Source organism: Camelus dromedarius, chromosome 24 (assembly GCF_036321535.1).
Source record: "Camelus dromedarius isolate mCamDro1 chromosome 24, mCamDro1.pat, whole genome shotgun sequence".
In the NCBI taxonomy this organism is placed as follows: domain Eukaryota; kingdom Metazoa; phylum Chordata; class Mammalia; order Artiodactyla; family Camelidae; genus Camelus; species Camelus dromedarius.
Genome location: NC_087459.1, coordinates 8,248,066 through 8,269,353, shown reverse-complemented (window position 1 = coordinate 8,269,353; position 21,288 = coordinate 8,248,066). Strand labels below are relative to the sequence as shown.

At 50.0% G+C, this 21,288-nt stretch overlaps 1 protein-coding gene across 13 annotated transcripts in view; it reads right to left on the bottom strand.

Annotated features, from left to right (window-relative positions):
* MAPK8IP3 (mitogen-activated protein kinase 8 interacting protein 3) overlaps positions 1-21,288 on the bottom strand; it is a 44,927-nt gene that overhangs the window by 19,730 nt on the left and 3,909 nt on the right. For 4 of the 13 annotated variants that reach the window (XM_031447522.2, XM_064478314.1, XM_064478313.1 and 1 more), the window contains exons 2-6: positions 10,710-10,830; positions 8,814-8,884; positions 8,480-8,571; positions 4,592-4,615; positions 2,136-2,280 (exon numbers count right to left, since the gene is read on the bottom strand). In XM_031447522.2, the coding sequence (XP_031303382.1) occupies positions 2,136-2,280; positions 4,592-4,615; positions 8,480-8,571; positions 8,814-8,884; positions 10,710-10,830 (453 nt within the window). Of the gene's footprint in view, positions 1-682; positions 802-2,135; positions 2,281-4,591; positions 4,616-8,479; positions 8,572-8,813; positions 8,885-10,709; positions 10,831-21,288 lie in introns of those variants that run through there. The other 9 variants (XM_031447526.2, XM_064478312.1, XM_064478315.1 and 6 more) reach the window with 8 other exon arrangements.

The window sequence follows — 21,288 nt, the reverse complement described above, 5'->3', positions numbered from 1 at the left end:
GGATGCCGCCTCTCCTAGGGCTGGCTCCCAAGACTTCTCTACTGGGAACCTTACAACTCACGTCCTTCTCTAGGCAGGGCTCCCATCCTGGTGGCTGTGTCCCCAGGGGACGTTTGCTGATGTCTGGGGGCACTTCCTATTGCTGTAGCTCAGCACCCACAGGGCACAGGACAGATACTCGGCCGGATTGCCGATGTGCTGTGGTGAGCACCTCTGTGCAAACATTTTTGGTTTGGGTTCTGCAGGTTAGGGCCAGTTTGAAAGGAAAAACCCTTTGCTCTTCACCATGCCACACACACTGCACACTGTGGTGCTGGGGCCCTGTGTGCTGTCTACCCCATGCATAGAGGTGCCTGGGTGTCCTGCAGGGAGGCCCCTGCTGCCACTTGAGGGGGGACAGTGGGAGACAGATGTGCAGAGACTCCCACAAAGATGGGGTGGATGCACAAGCCCACACCTCCAGGAAGCACATGTTTTCTGGACAACCTGACTCCACAGCCACGTTCCCCAGCCTGTCTGTGGCTTGAACACTCGTGCCTGTGGGGTTTCGGCGGGCTGCCTGACCCTGGTAATCGATATGGGGAATTCTTTGGAATAACCAGGCTCCCCCAGCTACCCTAGCTCTCTGTCACCCTATAGGCCACCACTTACCCACAGGACATGCCCCCTGGCCACCACTTACCTAAAGGAACCTGCCAACCTCTAACACCAACGGGCAGCAGTGACCTCCAAATGCAAAGAACCCACATCCCAGCGGCCATGCCTCCCATGAGTAGCCACAACTGTTTGGTTAAAACACTGAAAATACAGTACATAAAAACAAAAAAACAAAAAAAGAACAACAAAAAAAAATTTAAAAATTAGAAAAACCTGAAAACCTAGAGCGTGAAATAAAAAGAACTTAAATGTAATTGTTAAAAAAAAAATCAAAGGAAACACACCTATGAACTAAAACAGAAAACGCTATGATTTATTAAGAGAAGACGGTTTCAGACACGGAGGAGGAGGAGAGGCAATGCCATGAGAAGACAAGCCGGCCCTGCCGCCCACGAGGCCTTGGTCCCCACAGCTGTCTGAGGCTCACGTGTCCCTTCAGGAGCCTCGGGGGTGTGCACCAGCTGCAGGCCCCCAGCCCTTCTGCCCGACTGCCCCCGCCCCACCCCCGGCAAGACAGCCAGTAACTGGAGGACGAGCACCCGGATCCAGAGCTGCAGAGGCGCACTCACTCCGCGGGACAAAAGCAGAGCAAGTGGGGTGGCTTTCTGACACAGCTCGCAGCTGGCAGCAACCTCCCACGGGTGAGCTGGACACTTCGAGTCGGAAGGACAGCCGGCAACAAGCTGCAGCAGGGAGCTTCCAGGGAAGCCTGGGACCACATCCATGGCCCAACCCAGCCTCTGACAGCCTCTGTGGGAAATCCACCAGACCTAGGGTGGCCCCCTCTACCCCAAGGTTGGCATCCTCACTGGGCAGTGAGGCCAGTGTCCTGTCCTGCCATGGCTGGCCTTCACCAGCCAGGCTGAGCTCACAGACCACAACCGGCAGCAAGTGACAAGGGGCCCTGAATGAGTGATGGGCCATGAGAAGAGCCTGCCCTGGGCCTTCCCGGGGCCCCCGTCCTGGGGTGCACTCGCTGGTGAGCTGCACACACGTAGGATGTCCACCTTCTCAAACTCAAAGCCCAGAGGTCATTAGCATGGACAGGCAGGTAAGAAGAGCCCAAAGAAGAGAAGCTGACCCCTTGCCTTTGACACCCTCCCAGCTAGAGGGCGAACCTCAGACACCAGTGGGATAGCGAGTCTGAGGTAACGTCTGGTCTGGCTGTGAGGCTTTGGGGTATGTGGGAGATGGTCCCTAAGCGCAGCCCTGACACACGGGCATGCTCTGGCTGCAGAAGGGTCTAGCCAGGACTAGAAGGTGCTACACACGGACACGCTGGGGGTGGCCAAAGCAGCTGAACCTGGCCTGCGGCCATGCCCTCCTGAGCTGGTCCCGTTTCTCCACTGCTGTCGCACCTTGGAGAGAGGGTCACTAACTCAGGGAGCTGTGAAGGGTTGTTCACAAAGACTGGGCTTCCTGAACGAATGCAGAATGATGGGGAGGAGAACCCTCACTCCACAGCACGGCTACAAAACCTGGTAGCTGGAGCTCAACTGCAGCTGGCCGAGGTCACTCAGGTGCCAGTGGTCCCCCGCAGGCACGAGCTTGCCCCCCATCTGGGCACGTACCGTGCTGTCAGCCAGGGGGAAGACGTTCAGGGAGGTAGGGCGCTCCTTCCTGCTGAAAAGGGAGAGAGAGATGGGAAGGAAGAGGACGGTTAGATGGCGGCTCATGAAATAAGAGCTGAAAATGCTTTCTAGACATGCAGATGCCCATCCTGCAGCTGGAGTTGCTCTAATGATATCCCTCATCCATATGGGAGTGAGAGGTCAGTGGTGGGGAGGGCGTGACCTCCTGGGGCAGCCTGTCACGCACAGGGATCTCCCACTTCCTCTGACCTACAGCCACCTAATCAAATGTGTTCACGCATTCATGGGAATCTTTGCTTCACTGTGATCCCCTCCTGCTACATTGTGATTTATTAGTTTTTATTTATTTCGACTTCAAACAGACACCTGCTATGGATGCTAAGGAATCCCACAGCAGTGCCTGCAACAGGCCCCTTGGCATCACAGCCAGCATTGACTGGTTCCCCTGAGTGGTGACTTTTATGATGATCCTCCTCCTTGGCCCTGCTTCTGCCTCCCGGAGCCACACAGAAGGAATCAAGCCTTTCAGCCCCTGTTCTTTGTCCCTTGTGGCCCTGCACGCCACGTGGATATCAATGCTTTTTCAGGAGACCTGTGTACAGAGTAAAGAGCAGCCCTGCCCTTCAGCTGGCGCTTTTCTCTTGCTCCAAGAGGTTCCTCCCATCATGGAGCAGAGACACTGAAGAGGGATCATTTTCCAGTTCTGCTAGGAAACTGGGAATATCCACTAGCCTGGACTGAAGCTTGGAGCCTCCTGCCGTGGACTCAGTCCCCAGGAAACGCTCCTCGGGCCATTAGTAGTGGTGAGGGCTCAGGACCCAGGCTCGTGGGCTGTGTGGAGTCCTCGCTGCTCAGAGTTGTTTAGGCTGAGAATCAGAATCCTTTGCATCACAGCTTCTCAAGCTCAGAGCTTGACCCTCAGAGACTGAGGTGGGAGGGGTGGCGGGGAGTCAGGTGCAGAGGCTGGGTGGTCCTGGAGAGAAGATGGTGGCTTCCTAGTCGTGCTTAGAGGATGCAGGTGATGGAGAAGGGGAGTGGCGCAGCCACTGTGAATGCAAGTTACTACAGCTGGGTAGGCGGCATCATGGAGCAGGACTCTGGGAAGGACATCCTTCTGGCTGGGGCCCCTCACAGTTCTGGGGCTGCCAGGGCGGGGCTAGGGTAAAGCAGGAGGAGAAGATGGAATCTGGGGGCAGAGTCCTGCCCCGGCCCCTCTGTTCAGGGAGACACTGTCTACTGAAGAGCAGGGTCCCTGGACCCGTCGGGACCTCCAAGGCAGGGACAGAACCAGAGGAAGCCTGTGGGGCCTGGACAGAGTGGCCTCGGTGACTCGGGAAGGCAGTTTCCTGTAGACGATCTCAACTGCCTCATGCAGTTCTAATCACCCGCGACAGAGGGCACTTTCTTGGACAAGTCTCAGACCATCACTTGAGAGTTAAGGCGTCAAGTCGGAAAGCTCTGAGTTTGCAGACCCATCATGACCCCAGCAGCCTGAGGCTCAGTCCCCACCAGGCTGCTCTCTGATGACAGCTCCCGAGGCCCCCAGGCATCCGGAAGGCAGCTCCCTCGGGCTCCCAGCCCCACCCTCTAAATCCACTGGCTCCCAGGGCCCAGCTCTGACTTCGCATCAGACGCACACAAAGGGTCCCGCGGCCCCAGGCTGTCACCAAATAATAGAGGGTGATGGCAGGGGCAGAATGTGGGGCTGCCTGCCTCAAAGGGCAAGGGACGCTTATCCGCTGCCCACTCCCACAGCTCTGTGCGCGTACAGCCAGGCCGCGCTCCCCAACAGAAACCTTCACTGGGGATGGAGTCCCATCTTCTCCCTGCCCTCCACCCTGAGCCTCAGGAGCATTCGCTGCACGTGGTTGACTGCTGGCTCAGGGCCCCGCCAAGGCTCAGTCACTGTGCCCTCTTGTTACCACCCCACAGCTCCCTCTGGAGACACCAATGCTGTCCCACTTCAGAGGCTGCACTCAGAGGGGTCTCACTGCTGGCTCTGGGCCCAGTCTCTGAGTGACTGAGCTGGGCTGCCTGACGCCAGGGTGCTGGGTCTCCACCCCCACCCACCGCCTCCCCAGCCCAGGGCTGCGGACACGTGGTCCGACCTGCACACAGCCGTACGTTTGCTAGCGGGGCCTGCACTGCCGCCTGCTTTGGGGCTGTCTCGGGGATCTGGGACTGGCCCACCACCTCCTCAGCATCAGGCCTTATAAATGCCACGTCAGGAGCCTACGACCTGTACCATCCCGGCAGGAAACGTGCCACTGGACTCGTAATTGAGAACCGTCAGCCGCCCTGGTGCTCCCAACCCGAGGCCCAGGGACTGCTGCAGTCTTTACCTTTTCCTCCATGACTGGCGAGGACTGCAGGGCAACAACAGACAAGGGCCAGCACACGGCAGTGATAGCACAGAGGGCAAGACAAGAAGACAACATTAGAGAGCGAAGGGCGGGGGCTTGGGTGGCATGTGTGCACACCAGAGAGTAAAGGCACGACGGCGGAGGACAGCCGGGCACCCCACCCTGCGCTCCCCCAACAGAAACGGACAGATGTGGACCGTGCAGACGCCTACACGGGACAGACGCAGGACACAAAGACACATGGCCCTCTTGACTCAGACAGCAGGTAACACGCACTCAGCACAGACCAGTGCATGTGGGCAACGCTCATGTGGTGACAGAGCACACAGAGCACACGGTCACATCTGCCACGTTCATGGGCCCAAGCAAGCTAACCATCGGGTTTTATTCTGAAGATACACAGATTCATGAAACCAAGCCAGGAGGGAAGGAGAACGGCCCGATTAGGTTCAGCGGCGAGCAGCGGCAACCTGGCACTACCGGTGGAGATGGGGAGTCTGAACTCAAGCTGGGCAGACATACATGTTATGTCTCCAGAGGACCCAGAGTTGTGGCGGGACAGGGTGTACCCCAAAGGAGAGCAGACCAGGAGGGCAGGGCAGGGCCTTGTCCTTAACCGGCTGCTGCAGCAGCACAGGCCACAGGGGACCATCCCCCCACCCCATGCCCCCAGCCCTACAGAGGCCAACGCTCAGCACAGCGAGGAGGGCTTATGCTTTCTCTGTCTCCACTGGTGTGCACGCTGGAGACCTAAGGCTGCTGAACACCTCTGTTCACCCAGAAACAGGCCCAGGGCAGTCAGACACGCACGGTGGGCCCTCGGAACATCTCAGTGGCAGCAAAGTGTCTAGGCTGCGGAGGAGCGGCTGCAGGGACAGCAGGAGCCCAGGGTTTCCTACACCACAGCAGCAACCATGACGCCACCAATTCTGTGTGCTGGTAATGAAGCTCAACACCACCAGTTAGCTGGTAGGACGACGGGGGCAGCCCAGACGCAGCCCATCCTCTTTGCTTCCCAAACACATGCTGCTCCAGCACCACCTTCACCCCAGTCTCCACCCAGGAATATACCTTGACCACCAGGTACAGGAAGATACCTCCGGCTCCTCCCTCATCCCAAGCAGGCATCTCCTACAGGGTGGGGACTCTGGCTCGGGAAGGTGACTTAGCAGAGAGCACTGTGGACCCAGACACACACACCCCAGCCCCGGGGATGCCCCTCTGGCCAGACACGGCACGGCGGAAATCTGGACCAGAGCCCCTGTCTCTCCTGGACACTGGTGGGTAGGTTTGACTAACAAGGCTCCCATGGGCCTTGCCTGGTGTGGAGAAAGCCATTCCTAGGGCACCAACCACCAAGCGCATCCCGTCCAGAGGGGACTGACGGCTTTGGCCAGGCAGCAGGACCTGGACTTGCTGGCCCAGCAGAAGAGGCCCACAGAATCGCCCCTTAGGAAACAGCTCTTGGGGCTTCTTACAACCAGCCTGCTCTGTTCCCTGAGGACAGAGGAGAGCTCAGACACAGCCTTCAGGAGGGGAGTCCTGACCAGGAGAACGGCGGCATCTGCCACGGGCTGGGGGCTTCCTCGGGGAGGGGAAGCTATCTTCTCCCAGGCCTGCCCATCATGCACCAGGGAGAAGCACTACTGTGGCTGGTGCTGGGCTGGTCCAGGCTCTGCTCAGGGCTGCAGGAGCCACAAGACACATCTTGACAGCAGGTTCCCAGGCTATGTCCTGTCTCCACTGTATGCAGTCGCCCACAAAAACAACACCCCATCTTCAATCACGCCATCTCTTCTATATTGAGGAGGAATCAGAGGTCCGACCCGTGGTGATGGCCAGTACCCTCAAGGCCCAGCTTTGGAGCTTGGGCAACTTCTGATTTTGGCTGAGTCCACATTGTCCTGAGGTTCCGAGGATGCCTATTTCTGTCGAGTCCCTTGGGTGCTGACCGCTGTGACTCAGGACCCCAGATGCTCTCGGCCTCCAAGTCCTGGGCCCAGAGGTCACCTCCCTGGCTCCTGGGAAAACTGGGCCCCTCTCCCTGGGCTCTCTGCTGTGTAACCTCCGAGGTGCTCCAGCCTTGAAAGTGGACTGGCAGGGAAACAGCCGAAGGCTCTGGAATGCCATGGCTCTCTGGAACCGGGCAGGCCCCCAGTACTTGTCAGAGATGCCCAAACCACCAGCCTTCGCAGCCCCAGCTCAGACTGCCCAGTTCAAATGATCCCCAAAACAACACAAAGAGTCCCCGATTCCAGGTTAGCATTCAGTGCAGTTACTTCAAAATTCCCTTGGGAACTTCTGAGTGCCAGGCGTGAGGATTTCATAGTGTTTGCAGGAGCTGGTAGCCTGGAGATCGGTATTTCCCACTTTTAGATGTACCTGACCCAGAAATGGTATCTGCAAAGGGTTTGGTAGTTTAACAAACTCCTTGATACATATTCTCTTACAGAGCTGGAGGGGGGCAGCAAATGACCCCCAAGGTACTATTTCCGAGGGCACAAGCATCCACAACGGTTGTAGCCCCTACTCCCCACTAAAAGCGGTGAGACTGTCTGAAAACCTGGATGACCACCATTCCGAGGTGCTACCAGGCCTCTGCTTACACACTACACGTTCTGTTTTCAAGTCAGAAGACTTGGCAGCTTTGCCCAGCATGACCCAGAGAGTAGCTGACGCCGACCTTTGTAGACACAACCCACCAAGGAGGCAGGTACAGAGAAAACAAAGCCTTTATGTGACTGACCAGGGGTTCCAGGTGTTTTGCTGCAGGAACAAGGGGCCACAGCTGGAAATGAACTAACAGTAAGCTCGACCTGTGGGTCATGGGGTTCCAGCCTCCAGTCCCTTCTCCAGCCTAATGGAGATGTAGAAATTGGCACCAACCCGCCTGGCCTTCCAAGGGCCAGCTCCCTCCAGCTGGCCATACCCCAGAGAAGACCTTGGACAGTCTGCTGTCTTGGGGACAAAGGTGCGGCCTCATCCTGCCTGAAGGGCACTGAAGATAAAGGAGGAACCGGGCCTCTGCACCCCGGATCAAACCAGCACTGGACTCCTGAGCTCAGACAAGCAAGGGCCACTGAACCTGCCCACGCCACCTGTCCCACACTGGGAATGCGGCTCCGCCTGCTGGTCACCAAGGCCTCCCCACAGGTGCAGTTGGTTCTCATGATTCAAGGTGATTATACAACCAGCAAGTCACTGCAAACACTGACTTTCCTCATAGAAGAAGTAAGTACATAGGTAGGTATACATCTCATAGCGATCAGAATTTTAATTCCTAACTCACCCTGATAGATTCTATTTGCTTTATCTTATAAAAGAGAAAACGAGGTGCACAAGTATTTGGTGGCTTGAACATGTCTTAGAGGACAGGGGCCAGAGCTGGGCTTCAGGTCCCACTAAGTGGCCCCAGAATCCCAGAGTCTTGCAGGACACTGCACTGCCCTCCTGCTTCTTTCCACGCCCCACCCAGGGTCTCTGCAGGAGGCGGGGATGAGTGGGCGGAGTGACGCTGGGTGTGACCTCAATTGGCACCCTGTGTGCTGGGTGACTTGAAATTTTCACCGCCCTGTGCACATCTGCAAGAATGCCAGGAGTGGTGATTTTGAGGCTACAAATAAATTTTAGTGAGCAGGTGAATGCACAAACACAGACTCTGCAAGTCTCAGGAGGGCTCTGGTGCAGGCCCACGGAAGGTCTACCTCAGCCCTTCCAAGCCCACTCCAGCGCCTTCCTCAGCACACACCCCTGCACAAGCCACATGCTCCGACCAGACACCCCTCTTTTTGAATTGGGGGAGGATGCAGCTCTCAGAGCACCCGTGGAATAGGGGTCCCTGGCTCTGCAGTCAGCTTCCCGCCCTACCTCCGCCCTGGCAGGCTGCCCTCGGTTTGGCTGTTTCCCCCAACCTGCTGCATCTTGGATCTCTCGATATGCTCCACGTAGGTCTGGATCATCTGTGAAGAAGAAACCCCCTGTGAGTGCTTCCTGCCGACCAGCCCCTCCCTGCCCTTGAACCTGCACTGTCTTCCCCCTCCCCGGGCTCGGACAGAAATGAAGGCAAAGGCTAGGGAAGGCAATCATTGGGCCCCAAGGGTAAGAGTTTGCAGCTTCGGCAGGGGAATACCAGAAAACAGAAAAGCGGCCACGGTTTGCAGCCAACCAGGTGAGTGGGGCTTGGCTCCGCGCAGACACCCACCTCGGTGTGCCGCTGGTGCAGGGCGTTGTACTCCTTCTTCATCTCCGACTCCCGCTCCTCCAGCCGGGAAACTAGAAAACACAACCGCTTATAGTCAACTGCACAGCCCTCCTCTCCCTGGCTCCGCGTGTCTCTGGGCTGGGCTGCCGGGGGGCAGAGGGTTCCTGGACAAACTGTCGTCTGGCATGGGCTGCCAGCAGCGCTCCAAACTTGGAGATGGCTTCATCGGGAGAGCATGCCCAGGGGACGCTGGCAGGTAGGTTCTGACTGGTCTGGGTCTGGGGGTTTACTGTGTGTGGGCTGCTACTTGAGGGTGTTCAATCCTGCTACAAAGAAGAATGGTGGGTGAAACACACAAGTGTTACTATTTGTGCTTAAGTCGGCTGTGGCTTCTGAGGCGCAGGCACAACTCACTGGATGTGTCAAGTTGTGTCAAGTGTAGACAAGAAGTGGGCTGGTGGCTTATGGAAAGAGGCAGAATTCATCAGTAAGTAGCCTCTAAGACACGTAAAGAGAAAAGAATATCTGAAACCCAGGATGGAACACACAGGTGTCCCTCACACATGCCAAGGGCTGGAAAGACCAAGTCATGATCGTGCCACCTCTGGGCTGGTGGCTGTGTCACCCCCATGACACCCAGGATGGTCCCTGTGTAGGCTCTTCCTAAGAAACACAAGGAAACACCTGAGTGTCTCAGGGTGACTGTAGCCAACAGCGCATGCGCACCCCGGGCCTCAGACACCTTATGACTGTGGCTCTTTGTTCCAACCTCAACTCTGCTGAACTCTGCACAGAGTAGGGGAAAGGATGTGTGACGTCCTTGCTCTTCCCTCTCTGTGGCCCTTGCCCCTGGTGCTGACGAAGTGATAAACTTCAGCCTGTAATCTGGAGTTTGTGTTTTCCTTCTAAGAAAAGACAAGAAGGTTTCACATGTGAAAAGTATTCTAAGCAAGAGGAATATGAAGGACTCTGTGCAGTTATAGAAAGCACTGATCTGTGCATATCTAAAATGGGCCTTTTGCTTTGCCTCTACTTTGCAGAGACGTGTGTGTGTGTGTGTACACACTGGCCACCTGCTCACCTACACACCTGTGAGGTACCAGCTTTAGCCAAATGGTCTTCAGGTCTTGGTTTGTGGGATAGGGACGGACCCAACCATCAAACCATGTTTTTTTCTTGACTGGAGCTTGACTTTTCAGAGGGATGAAGGCCCCTGTTATCCAAGGGAATGAGGTAAAGCAGCAACTAGATCTCAACCATCAAAACCTCTAATTTCAGAAAACTGTTAATTACACAGGTTGTTTTAACTTTGACAGTATAGTTTAAACAAAGGCTTCTGAAAGCTAAAATAATCGTTATGATAAAAATAATAATTAAACAAAAAAACCCTGCCCTCGCCTCTCCTTGAGAGGGACGGGGCATTCCCACAGGCACCCTGGTCAGCCGTGAGCCCCCCCTTGGAACTGTCACTACAGGGGCCCCGTTGTCAGGCCCAACTTTCAGGTCACGAAAGAGCAACATCTCACACTCAGGAACCCCCAGATAGCAGCCAGGAGCTCTGTCCTGAAGGACCATAACAAGATCACAGATTTGTGAATTTGGGGTCAGACTGCAGCATTAAGCAAAAGTGCTATGTCATTATCAAAGGGACCTTATTTATTTATTTTGTTTTATTTCCCTAAACGAGTCGAGGCCACTGACAGAAATACAGAGCAGTGTAAAGAGATAAAACAAGTAACTGAGAGAATCGCGCTGAAAAGAAAACCAGGCTGTCCTTGGGTTTTTCTTGCTCTCTTTGTATCAAAGGCTCTGGGCACCCCTCCTGGCCGGCCAGGGAGGGTCTGAGGATAACTAACACATTCAAACATGGCGTCCTTTCAGAGGCCAGCAACTTACTCTGATCTGAATAGTTTTTGGCCTTCAGTTCCAGCTGGCGAGTCTGAAACTCATAGTGTTCCACCTGGATTTGGAGCTCTTTCTTCTCTTGTTCCAAAGCATCTTCAAACTCAATGAATTTCTGTACATGCAAGGAAGAGGAACAGCAGGTGTTAGGAACATGGGGAGGCCAGGGGCAGTAGCCCCTCCCAGCAGGGCCCAGGCCTCAGGCACAGAATGCGGTCTCCCCAGCCCCCTGCGATGGCCTGCCAGAGACAGTGCAGGAGAGCAGGGGCTGGAGGAGCTGCCCAGAAGTCGGTAACACAACCTTCTAACTGGCTACCCCGAAAGTCACTCAGGGCCTGGAGGTGAAATGAGCTCATGCACGCTCACCTTAATCTTGAAATCCTTAATAATTTTTAAACAAGGGGGCCATGTTGCCAGTTTTGCACTAGGCCCCACAAATTAAGTAGTTGGTCCTTATGCAACAAGGTAATATTAATCCTCTTGGTACGATACATCTAAAAGAGGCCAAGTGTATTTTCTTGGTCTGTATCTCAGTCGCTGCTCCGTTCAGGAAGCTGTCATTTGGTGGAGTGACCAGCAATGTACGGTCCTGCTCCGATTCTTTTAAAAACCAGATTAGGGGTGGGGGTTGTTGGTCTAGATTTGGAATCTGCACCTTAACATGCTATGTTTCTGGGGAAAATTATTATCAAATCAAGTGAGAAGAAAACATTTTGTAAAACAAGAGAAAATCCTCAATGGTCTTCGGAGGAGATCTAGCTTACCACTGACAGCCTGGGGTGGGGGTGGGAGGCGGTGAAGCCAGGCTCCAGTCCAGGGGGCATGGCCCCAGGCTAGGCGATGGCACAGATGCCACAGCCCTGATAGGGAGCTGTCAACACCTCGATTTTACTAAGTAGGAAATGGAAATACTAAGAAATTTCATTTGTAGGAAACGTAAATATCAACTAGGTTCTGAAAATATAGTCTCAGAAGATGGGAATATAAAACCGGTTGCTGATTCCAGGTTTTGGGTGTCAAGAAGAGTTGGTGAATTCATGGTGGTCACGGCCGTGTTTCCCATGACAACAGCACCCAGTCACTCCCCCCTCCACCACTCTCCACCCGCCCCCCAACTCTGGGCCCCAGAGACACTTGACTTCCTACAGCGGCTTCTAAAGGTCTTTGTGCTGAAAAGCACTGGGGCTCCTGCCCGAAGGATGACTCATTCTGCGCAGTGAATGAGAGGGCAGAACACATGGGGGGAAGGGGAGGGGCGGGCAGGGAAGAAGCTGCATCAGGAAGAAAATCTGTGTTAATGACATCACATGCAGCTTAAGTAAAATGAAGACAAAACCACCCCACTGCTGGGAAAACACACAGAAGAGGTGAAGTAGCACACAAAATAAAAAAAAAGTGGTTCTGAATGACCATGGATATGACCAGCAAAGAAGAATAAACAAATGCTATTAATTGGCTGGTAAAGCTATTTTTTTAAATTGGGTAATTCAAATTCCTATTCCTTAAAGAATATTTAAAGAATGACATAAACATATACTTTTGTAGAAAAATCAGATGAGAGTGTGAAAAATAATACTTTTAAAGTATTATTAAAGTATAAAGTGAAAGTAATACTTTTAAAAAACCCATAATTCTACCATCCAGAGAGGGTCAGTTAAAACTGGGTGACACTCTTCCAGACTAGTGTGTGTGGGGCGGGGAGGGCAAATGTGCGATCACCTTGTACGTAGTATTCTGACCTGGTTTATTGGCTCATTTACCCTGGAGCATCTATGTGGAGAAATGTACTCTACCACTCCCACTTTTAACAGGTGTGTGTTCCCTGTGAGTGTGTGTGTGTGGAACATAGTTTACTCAATTGATCGCCTATTATTGTTGGACTTGGGTTGCTTTAAAATGTTACCACTTGTGTATCTGCCCAGTGGCATCCTGCTGTGGTTGGGCTGATGACTCTTCTGAATGGCATCCCACCCCTACATCCCCCGGGGCAGGCGGTGCCCTTCCCAGAGCGCCCACGGCCTCTGTCTGCAGCCCGACAGCAGCGCCGCCCACCTGACAGGTGGGAAAACAGCCCAGCGTAACTGTTTTCATTTTTAGTTTCTTGATGACTGATGATCCTGAGTAAATGTATCAGTCATATATGTTACTTCTTTCGTGAACAGCTTATTATGTCTCCTGTCCGATTTCCTACCATGTGTTCAAATTTTTCCCAACAATCTGTAAGGACTTATCACACCTAGTCAAGAATCTGTCTTATATGCTGTAAGCACTGTCTCCAGGATGTAATTTGTGGGTGCACAGTATAGAAGTTTATTTACTTCTATACCATTTGCTTAATAATATACTCTTTCCTCATTGCTTCGAATGCTACCTTTATCATATGCCAAATTCTAATACATATTTCAGTCTATTTCTGAATCAGTACTAAAGGTTTTCTTAAACTTATAGTGTTTCAGTATCTTTTAATAGCTGATATATATCTGCTCTCTGAAGTCTTCCTTTTCAATATTTTCTTGGCTATTCCCACTTGTGTCTCCTAGATTAAATTGAGAATCATCCTGAATCACTTACATATTTTTTTTTGAACAAACATTTTGCCTGTCATAAAGCATAGGTTCTCTAGTTCTTGGGAAGGGGTCCCTGTTTTTCATGACAAAATGCTCAGGCTTGGATTTGGGATAAAGAGAAAACTTACCTTGAAGAGCTATTTGATGGAGAAACTGGGGCTAAAAAAATGGAAATCTTCTTTAAAATGAGCACTGTGCTACCTCCAAGCTGTAGCACCTGAGTTTTACAAAAAGAGACGTAGTCTGTGGTACTGATGTCATTTCTCTAGAATTCTCATCTGTATTTCATCATATCACCTGCATTTCGTATCTGAGAGTCAGCTAAAAAAGATTTCTAAATGAAAGACGATGTAAGAAAATCCACTCCCAGATCCTTAAGGTCAGACAGACATTCCTAAATCTATCCTGATAGGTGGTCATTAAAATTCAAAGTAGACGACAGTGCCGAAAAGCCTTGTCAGGCCACCAAACAACCCCTATGCTTCGAGATTCCTGATGAAGTTGGCCCCAAACCAGGGCACATGCAGAAATCCTCTGTTGTTACGGTCTTTTCAGGCCTTTCAGCACCAGGAAATATGGAGATGTTGACTGTGAGAGAAAACACCTAACTAAGTAAACTGTGTCTATGCACGTCCTCAAGGCCAAAGGCAGAGGGCATCCCAGGGGGGCAGGGAGATGGTGAACACACAGGATATCAGTGGTTCTCAGGCCAGTGCAATCCTGGTGCCAAGGGACAGTCACAGGGCAGGACCACTCAGTCATCCTCTAAGCACCCGGCAGACCAGGGGTGTGAGCAATCACAATCATGGGGCAGCAACTCCCCAGATGAGCCAAAAAACCCCTAGAAACACACCAGCAGACTGAAGAGCCAGCCCCCAGCCCCCTGCCGGGCTGGGAGCAGATACCAGGGCATTGTCAGCCCTCCACAGGTCGGCCACTATGGCTGCTTCCCCACTGCCTTGGAGCTCAGCATCCCACCAGCCAGAGCTGACCTGGAGGGGATCGCAGGGGCTCCTAGTTCACAGGAACATTGTAAACACAATACAGGATCCATAGCTGAAAAGAAATCCTTTTTCTTCCCCTCTGGAAAAAAACCATTTCAATGTCACTGCAGTAATTTCAGTTAACAAGAATGCAAGATGGCCATTTAACCAGATGGAATACACAATGCCATCTTCATCAGGTATCATGAGGAATAAATGATGTGAAGGAACAGTGCCTGGCCAAGACTAAACAAATATTTAATCTTTAATTTCTATGAGGAAACGCTCAGGGCTAGACTCGGGATGAAGTGAAAATCATCTTGACAAGTGAAGAGCAGGGGACAGTCGTTGACGGGGCCGGGAATACAGCAGGGGCTTCACGGCTGGTGATTCAATGAATAAACGAGGGAAGGAGGTTGCAAATTCAAGTTCTCCTTCAACACAAGGGAGAGAAGCTATGGGAAATGGGGAGAGGTGTCAGCAGGGAACTTTATTCACAGAGTTAAAGTCACAAAAAAATTCAACAGATATTTTCAAAGAAGCAGAAAATATTTTTCTTTAAACATCATTTACTTTAGATTTAAGAGAATCAAGAATTTTCAGTGGTGGGGGACAGGGTTAGGTCTATAAAGAAGCCTTTCCATAAGAAAGTTTTAAAATTTTTCAGTTTTTATTGAATTTATCCCATTCAATTTATCCAGTATGAATGGTATGAGAAGAATAAAATTTTAACTGTCAGCACTTGGGTTGAGTGGGTCCACACAGCCCTGGATTGTAAAACAGTAATAATCTCCCACCTGAAACACTGCAGAAGGTGTGGCCCTAGCAAAGGGAAAACGTCATACACATGCTAATTACGGGTACTACAGATCTGAGTTTGTTTGGAATTGTCACCTGTCTGAGTCTAATCAAAATGTCAGGTATCATCTGATAACCTACAGACATTTTTTTGTTTGTTTGTCTCATTCTTTAAGGCCACCCTTAAACCTCCTGAGCCCTCCAAGAGCAACGATGAGCCACTAACAATTGAGGAAAACGCACCAAATGTGGCTTATCCTGAACACTACGCTGTGAAATACCTAATTCTCACCTCTAAATATCAATATACCACATGATTCCCTTTTTAGATTTGTTTTTAAGATATCCTTCCCCCTCTTTCTCCCTAACAAAGTGCTCTGTTTTAAAATTAAATTCAACTTTGATTTTCAGAATTTGATTTTTGGTGAATTTCAAAGTATGTATTAAAGTCATGTGAGATAGAAGGCTCTTCCAAATTTTAGGAATCAAAGGAAGCTATTCTCAGTATCTCATGGAATAAGTTCATTCTTCCCATTTTATACATACAAGCAAACTTAAGTAAGAAACTGATTTTTCATGTCACATATAAAATTAAAACAACATAATAACCAAAAACTTCTCCAACTTGGGAAAGGAAACAGTCACCCAAGTCCAGGAAGCACAGAGGGTACCACACAGGATTAACCCAAAGAGGAACACATCAAGGCATGTAGTCATCAAATTGACAAAAATTAAGGATAAGGAGAAAATATTAAAATTAGCAGAGAAAAGCAACAAATAACAAACAAGAGAACTCCCATAAGGTTAACAGCTGAGTTTTGAGAAGAAACTCTACAGGCCAGAAGGGAGTGGCACGATATATTTAAAGTGATGAAAGGGAAAAACTTAACAACCAAGAATACTCTGTCTAGCAAGGTTCTTGTTCAGACTTGATGGAGAAATCAAAAGCTTCACAGATAAACAAGAGCTAAAAGAATTCAGCACCACAAAGCCAGCTTTACAGCAAATGTTCAAGGAACTTCTCTAGTCATCAAACCATAAGAAAAGAGAACAAAAAGAAGAAAGAAAAAAAAAGACCACAAAAGATTGCTTTGGCAGTTTAGGGTCTTTTATGGTTCCATATAAATTTTGGAATTGTTTGTTCTAGTTCTATGAAAAATGTCATGACTATTTTGACAGGGGTTGCATTGGATCTGTAGACTGCTTTGGTAGTGTGCCCATGCAGTGTGGGCAGGTGGGTAGAGAGGGAGGGAGGGTGTTTCTTTTGATATTGATTCTTCCAATCTAAGAGCACAAGATATCTTTCCATTTCTTTGTTATCATCTTCGATTTCCTTCATCAATGCTTTACAGTTTTCAGAGTATAGGTAACCTCCTTGGCTAAGTTTATTTCTAGGTATTTTGTTGTTTTTGATACAATGGAAATGTTTACGCCAGTTATAAAATTCTGGTTTTTTAAGTGGAAAAAAAAAGTGAATGAAAGGCGGCAAATGGCAAAATATCCTTCTTTCTTATGGGTGAGTTGTATGCCATTACACATATATGCTGCATCTTCTTTATCCATTCATCAATTGATGTACACTTAGGATGCTTCCATATCTTGGCATTTATAATGTTAATAGTGGAATGTATGTATCTTTTTGAATTAATTCTTATTTTGTGGTTGGCTTTATTCCTTTGATAACTATGTAAGTTTAAAAAGCTAAAGCTCTAAATGTTCTCAGAAACAATGAACAGTACATATATGTAAATTAAAAAAACACGTGCAGTAAAAAAAAAAAAAATTAAGACAACGGAAGCCAGCATTACCAATCCCAAAGTGCAAGACAGATTACTAGGTAAACACTCTTTCATGACGTACTCTTTAGTTTTGGTAACTTTCATAGCCTGAGGTTGCTTTAATTAAATGCAAAGCAAATTAACATATTAAATCCAATCCTTCCCTCTTGTATGTCCTTTAGGCCAGGGTCACACATAGGAAGTAATTCAATTCTGGCTGGTTTGTTAGAAATGAACACAACAAGAATCAAAGATCTTTTCTTTTCTTTTGCATTCTTAATCATGTAATTCCTTCCTGGGGGTGAGGGGGTCAAGTGAATTTCCAAAAGAAAAATGTTCTTTGTTTTTTATCTTAGGCGGGCAGAGTGGTGCACTTGGGGTGCTGGGCACAGGCTTATGTGCCTAGGGGGAGACGCCTGTCTCCTGGTGGCTAATTCCCTGGTCCTGATGGTGCCTTCCCGTCATGATCAAATATTTACTGAGTGCTCACAGGGGTGCTGAACCCATAAGACCTCAAGCGTCAGAGGCTCCTTTACAGCTTTCTTTCCATCTACAATGCAGTGTGGGCAGGTGGGTAGAGAGGGAGGGAGGGTGTTTCTGCATTCAAATTGTAGGCACACGCCTGAGAGATCAGGTCACTGCCGGAATCCAAGAATCGGGTTGATTTCATTTAAAAAAAGAAAAAAAGCAAAGGTTCCACATTTGTTATGTTAAAGGGACCACTGGTTCAGCATCTGCCTGAAATGAATCCCAACAAATGGCATTGATTTAATTCACATTGATTTTCAAGAATTGGTAAGATAGAAATGAAAAGTGTGTGTATAAAAATACCTATTTTAATATATATTTATTTAAATATTGTATGTTAAACACTAATATATAATTTGTATCTTAAAATATATATCATATTTTTATTATATATGATATATGATATGGTGCCTGGGAGATAAGGAAAAGGAAGATAAAACAAAAACTCTAAATGCCCCATCCTAAGGATTCTCTGGGAGAAGTTACTCTCAAGTAGACTATGTTCTCCAAAGCATTCTCAGCAGAACACAGAGACTTCTTAAACTTCCTAATCCACTTGGCTTCTCCCTCCCTCTTGCTCAATTTAACAGGAGAGACCTAAGGATGCCCGTGATTGGCCACTCGGTAGACAGAGGGTCTCGCTGCCCAGAAGCGAACATGGCAGACCAGCAAGAGGCCAATGGGCACATGCACCCCCAGATTCCGCGATGATCTGGGTCTGGTTTACTGTGAAGAGGGAGGAGTGGTCAGAAGGCCGGCGTGCAGAGGTCAGGGAACAGGAGCCTAGGATACAGGATGGAGGAAGGGCACCCTGAGAGCAGGGGAGACATGAGGCCAGGGAGGGGGCACCCAGAGAACTTTTAGAAAAGGCATTGCTTTGAATTGGCCACTGTGGTAATCAGAGTCTAAATTTCCTAACCCCCAGCTCACAAATCCCACCAAATGGAGAGATGTTCCACTTAAACTGGTATTCCCCAAATCTCTTACCCATAAGAGGTGCTGAAAGTATAACTGATAAATGGCTCCGCAGGCTCTAAGTGTCTTCAAATATTTCATTTCCATGGGGTGAGCCTTTTCCACGCTGGTGACTGGGATGCTTTCTTAGGATGCACTAGCCAGCCACCAAGTGATTCTAATTGCTGGGTTTTTCTGCCTGTCTTCCAGCAGCAACTCCATGGGCTGCTGCCTGCAGGACAGGCAGGACTGAGAAATGGAGTGTGGCTCCTCCACCAAGAGGAGCTGAACTGACATCTGCACAGCCGGACGCGCTCAGCAACAAAGGGACGAGTGAAAGGACAACCACCTGGGTGAATCTCAAAGCACTACGCTGAGCCAAAGAAGCTGGTCAGAAAAAGCATGTACACTGCAGGATTCCATTTGTATAAAGTTCTAGAAAATGCAAATTGATCTGCAGTGACAGAAAGTAGATGGGTGGTTACCCAGACGGGGGAAGCCGGGAGAGATTACCGTGGCATACAGGGAAATTTGAGGGATGATGGAGATCATCATTATCCTGATCGTGGGGATGGTTTTTCAGGTGCAGACATGTCAAAACCCACCAAACTACACACTTCAAATATGTACAGTTCATTCCACTGACCTCAATAAAGCTGTTACAAAGAAGGAAAGAAAAGAAAAGAGAAGCAGCCCAGGGTCAGAGATATAATCCTGTGCCATGAGCACCACATGCTTTCAAGGTGCTGCGGATTTGCCACCAGACCTCCTCAGCCTTTCGAGAATTTTATCACCTCTCTGCTGTTTCCTAAATAGCTGGCATGCTTTTCTTCCCCCCATCTCACAGTATTTTCTTCAGTTATCCTGTTTCAAAACTCCCTACGCTTTGGGGTCTCCCCTCTTTCTGGAACTTGTTCAATGAAGAAAGAACATCCCACCTTTTCAGCCTCTTCCTTTCTTGCCTGAGGCCACGTAACAGGTAACAGGTTAACATTTACTGGCTGCTCTTACAGGAAAGTGATTGAGCGAGATCTATGGACGGCTGTGCTGCCCAGGACGGTAGCCCCAGCCACATGTGGCCATTTAAACTCAAATTAATTACAATGACATAAAAACTCATCCTCAGTTGCAGGAACCAAATGTGAGGTGTCGATGGCCCTGTGTGGCCATTGGCTACTGAATCAGATCCACAACAAAACAGAAATTTCCATCCTCGTGCAGAGCTCTGTTGGATGGTCAGCTGAAAACCACAGGAAGAGGCCTTGAGCTCAGGAACCAGATAGCTCAGGACGGTGCCTGCGCAAAGAGGAAAGAAGCTCTCCCACCTTACACGCATGTGCAGACAGCTGGCATCTCTTGGGGATGTGTGGTCAGGGAGAAAAGATCCAGCCTTGGGGCTGAAAGAACCAGGTCACTGCCCTTTGGTTAAGTACAAAGCAGCCGTGGGGACTCCGGGGCGATGGGGACTCACTCAAGCACTTGCATCTGCATATCATGGTGCCCAACATGAGGGATTCAGGTGTGCACAGGAACGGGCGAGTGGTCCAGGCAGGGAACACCATGCAGGGTGGGGGATGGAAGAAAATGGAAGGGCAGGGGGGAGTGGGCAGGGGAGGTGGGCCTGGGGACCTCATCAGAGCAAGGCCAGGCCCTGGCTGAAGGAACTACCCTCCTGAGAGAGTCCCTTTCTCCATCTACCCAAAGCAGTCCCTGTCCCGACCCTTCATTCTATCCTGTGTCCCCATTTTCTCATCCTCTGAGTATGTGGCCCTCCCCATCTGAAGGCCTGCCCCAGGACACCAGGGACCTAATCCCTGGAGCCTGTAGCTAAGTCTGGCACTCAGAACGTCTCATTGAAGGAGTGGACGAACAAGTGAGAGTGGGAGGCAGGATCTGCCTTTGGACGAGTCACACTGCTGGAGTTGGGCTGAGACAGGCAGCAAAGTGGCTGGGGGACCAGTGATAGGGCAACTGGAACCAGGGTGGTGGCAAAGGAGATTAAAAAGAAAGTACATCAAAAAGAAAATCAGGCCAGAAGAATGGCCGGGACTCAGTGAGCAGCTGGATGTGGGCGGCAGTGATGACCAGCCTCAGGGGCCTGACTTTAAACAGAGCATGGGAAACGAACGCCACCAAGATCATCTGACTCACTGATGATGGACAGCACTCTGGTGTGTCTGCTGTTCTGATCTTCCCTGCCTTAACAGATCACCCTCACACTCTCATGAAAAGCGAGAATTTGAGAAAAGGGACCCTGTGCTACACACAAGGATCCCTCCCCAACTCCCATCCCGCATCTGGTCATGAGGTCACATGAAAGCCAAACTGGGGGCATCCAGGGAGCTGTGATGTCACCATCATCAAGGTTGTGAAAAGCCAACTGCGAGCAGAGGATGCTATGGGGAGCCGGCAGGACCTCTCAGGTCTTAACAGAGAGGGAGGGAGGGAGAGAGAGAGAAGAATAAGGTGGAAAAACGGTCACATTGGGGAATCTGGGTGTGACTTTCCATAAATAACTTCTATACTTTTCTATAAATTATCCTGAAACAGAAACTTTAAAAAATCCAGATATCAATTTAGAAATCCTAGTTTTGGGAGAACTAACTTGTAACCAACCTGTCCTCAGCCTTGCTAACTGCCACCACGGGGCCCTGAGGACTCCTGGCAGGCAAGTGCCTCTCTCTGCTCTTCTATGCCTATTTGTCTCCATTTTTTAGGGAGATTCTGCGGGACTCCTGGTGACTAGCAGACATACAAGGGATCGACATTTAGAGGTGACCAGGAAAAGGCAGCTCCAGGCACCAAATCTTAATGGTTTCATCTGAAAAAAGTTAACTATTAAAAAACCCCACAAAACTGTTCTTAATATGACAACGCAGCAGCAGAAGAAATCACATACTTTGTCCAGACAGTGGTGGATTTACTATTTGGAATGTGGGAAACAAGAGGGAAAACTTTGGATCCA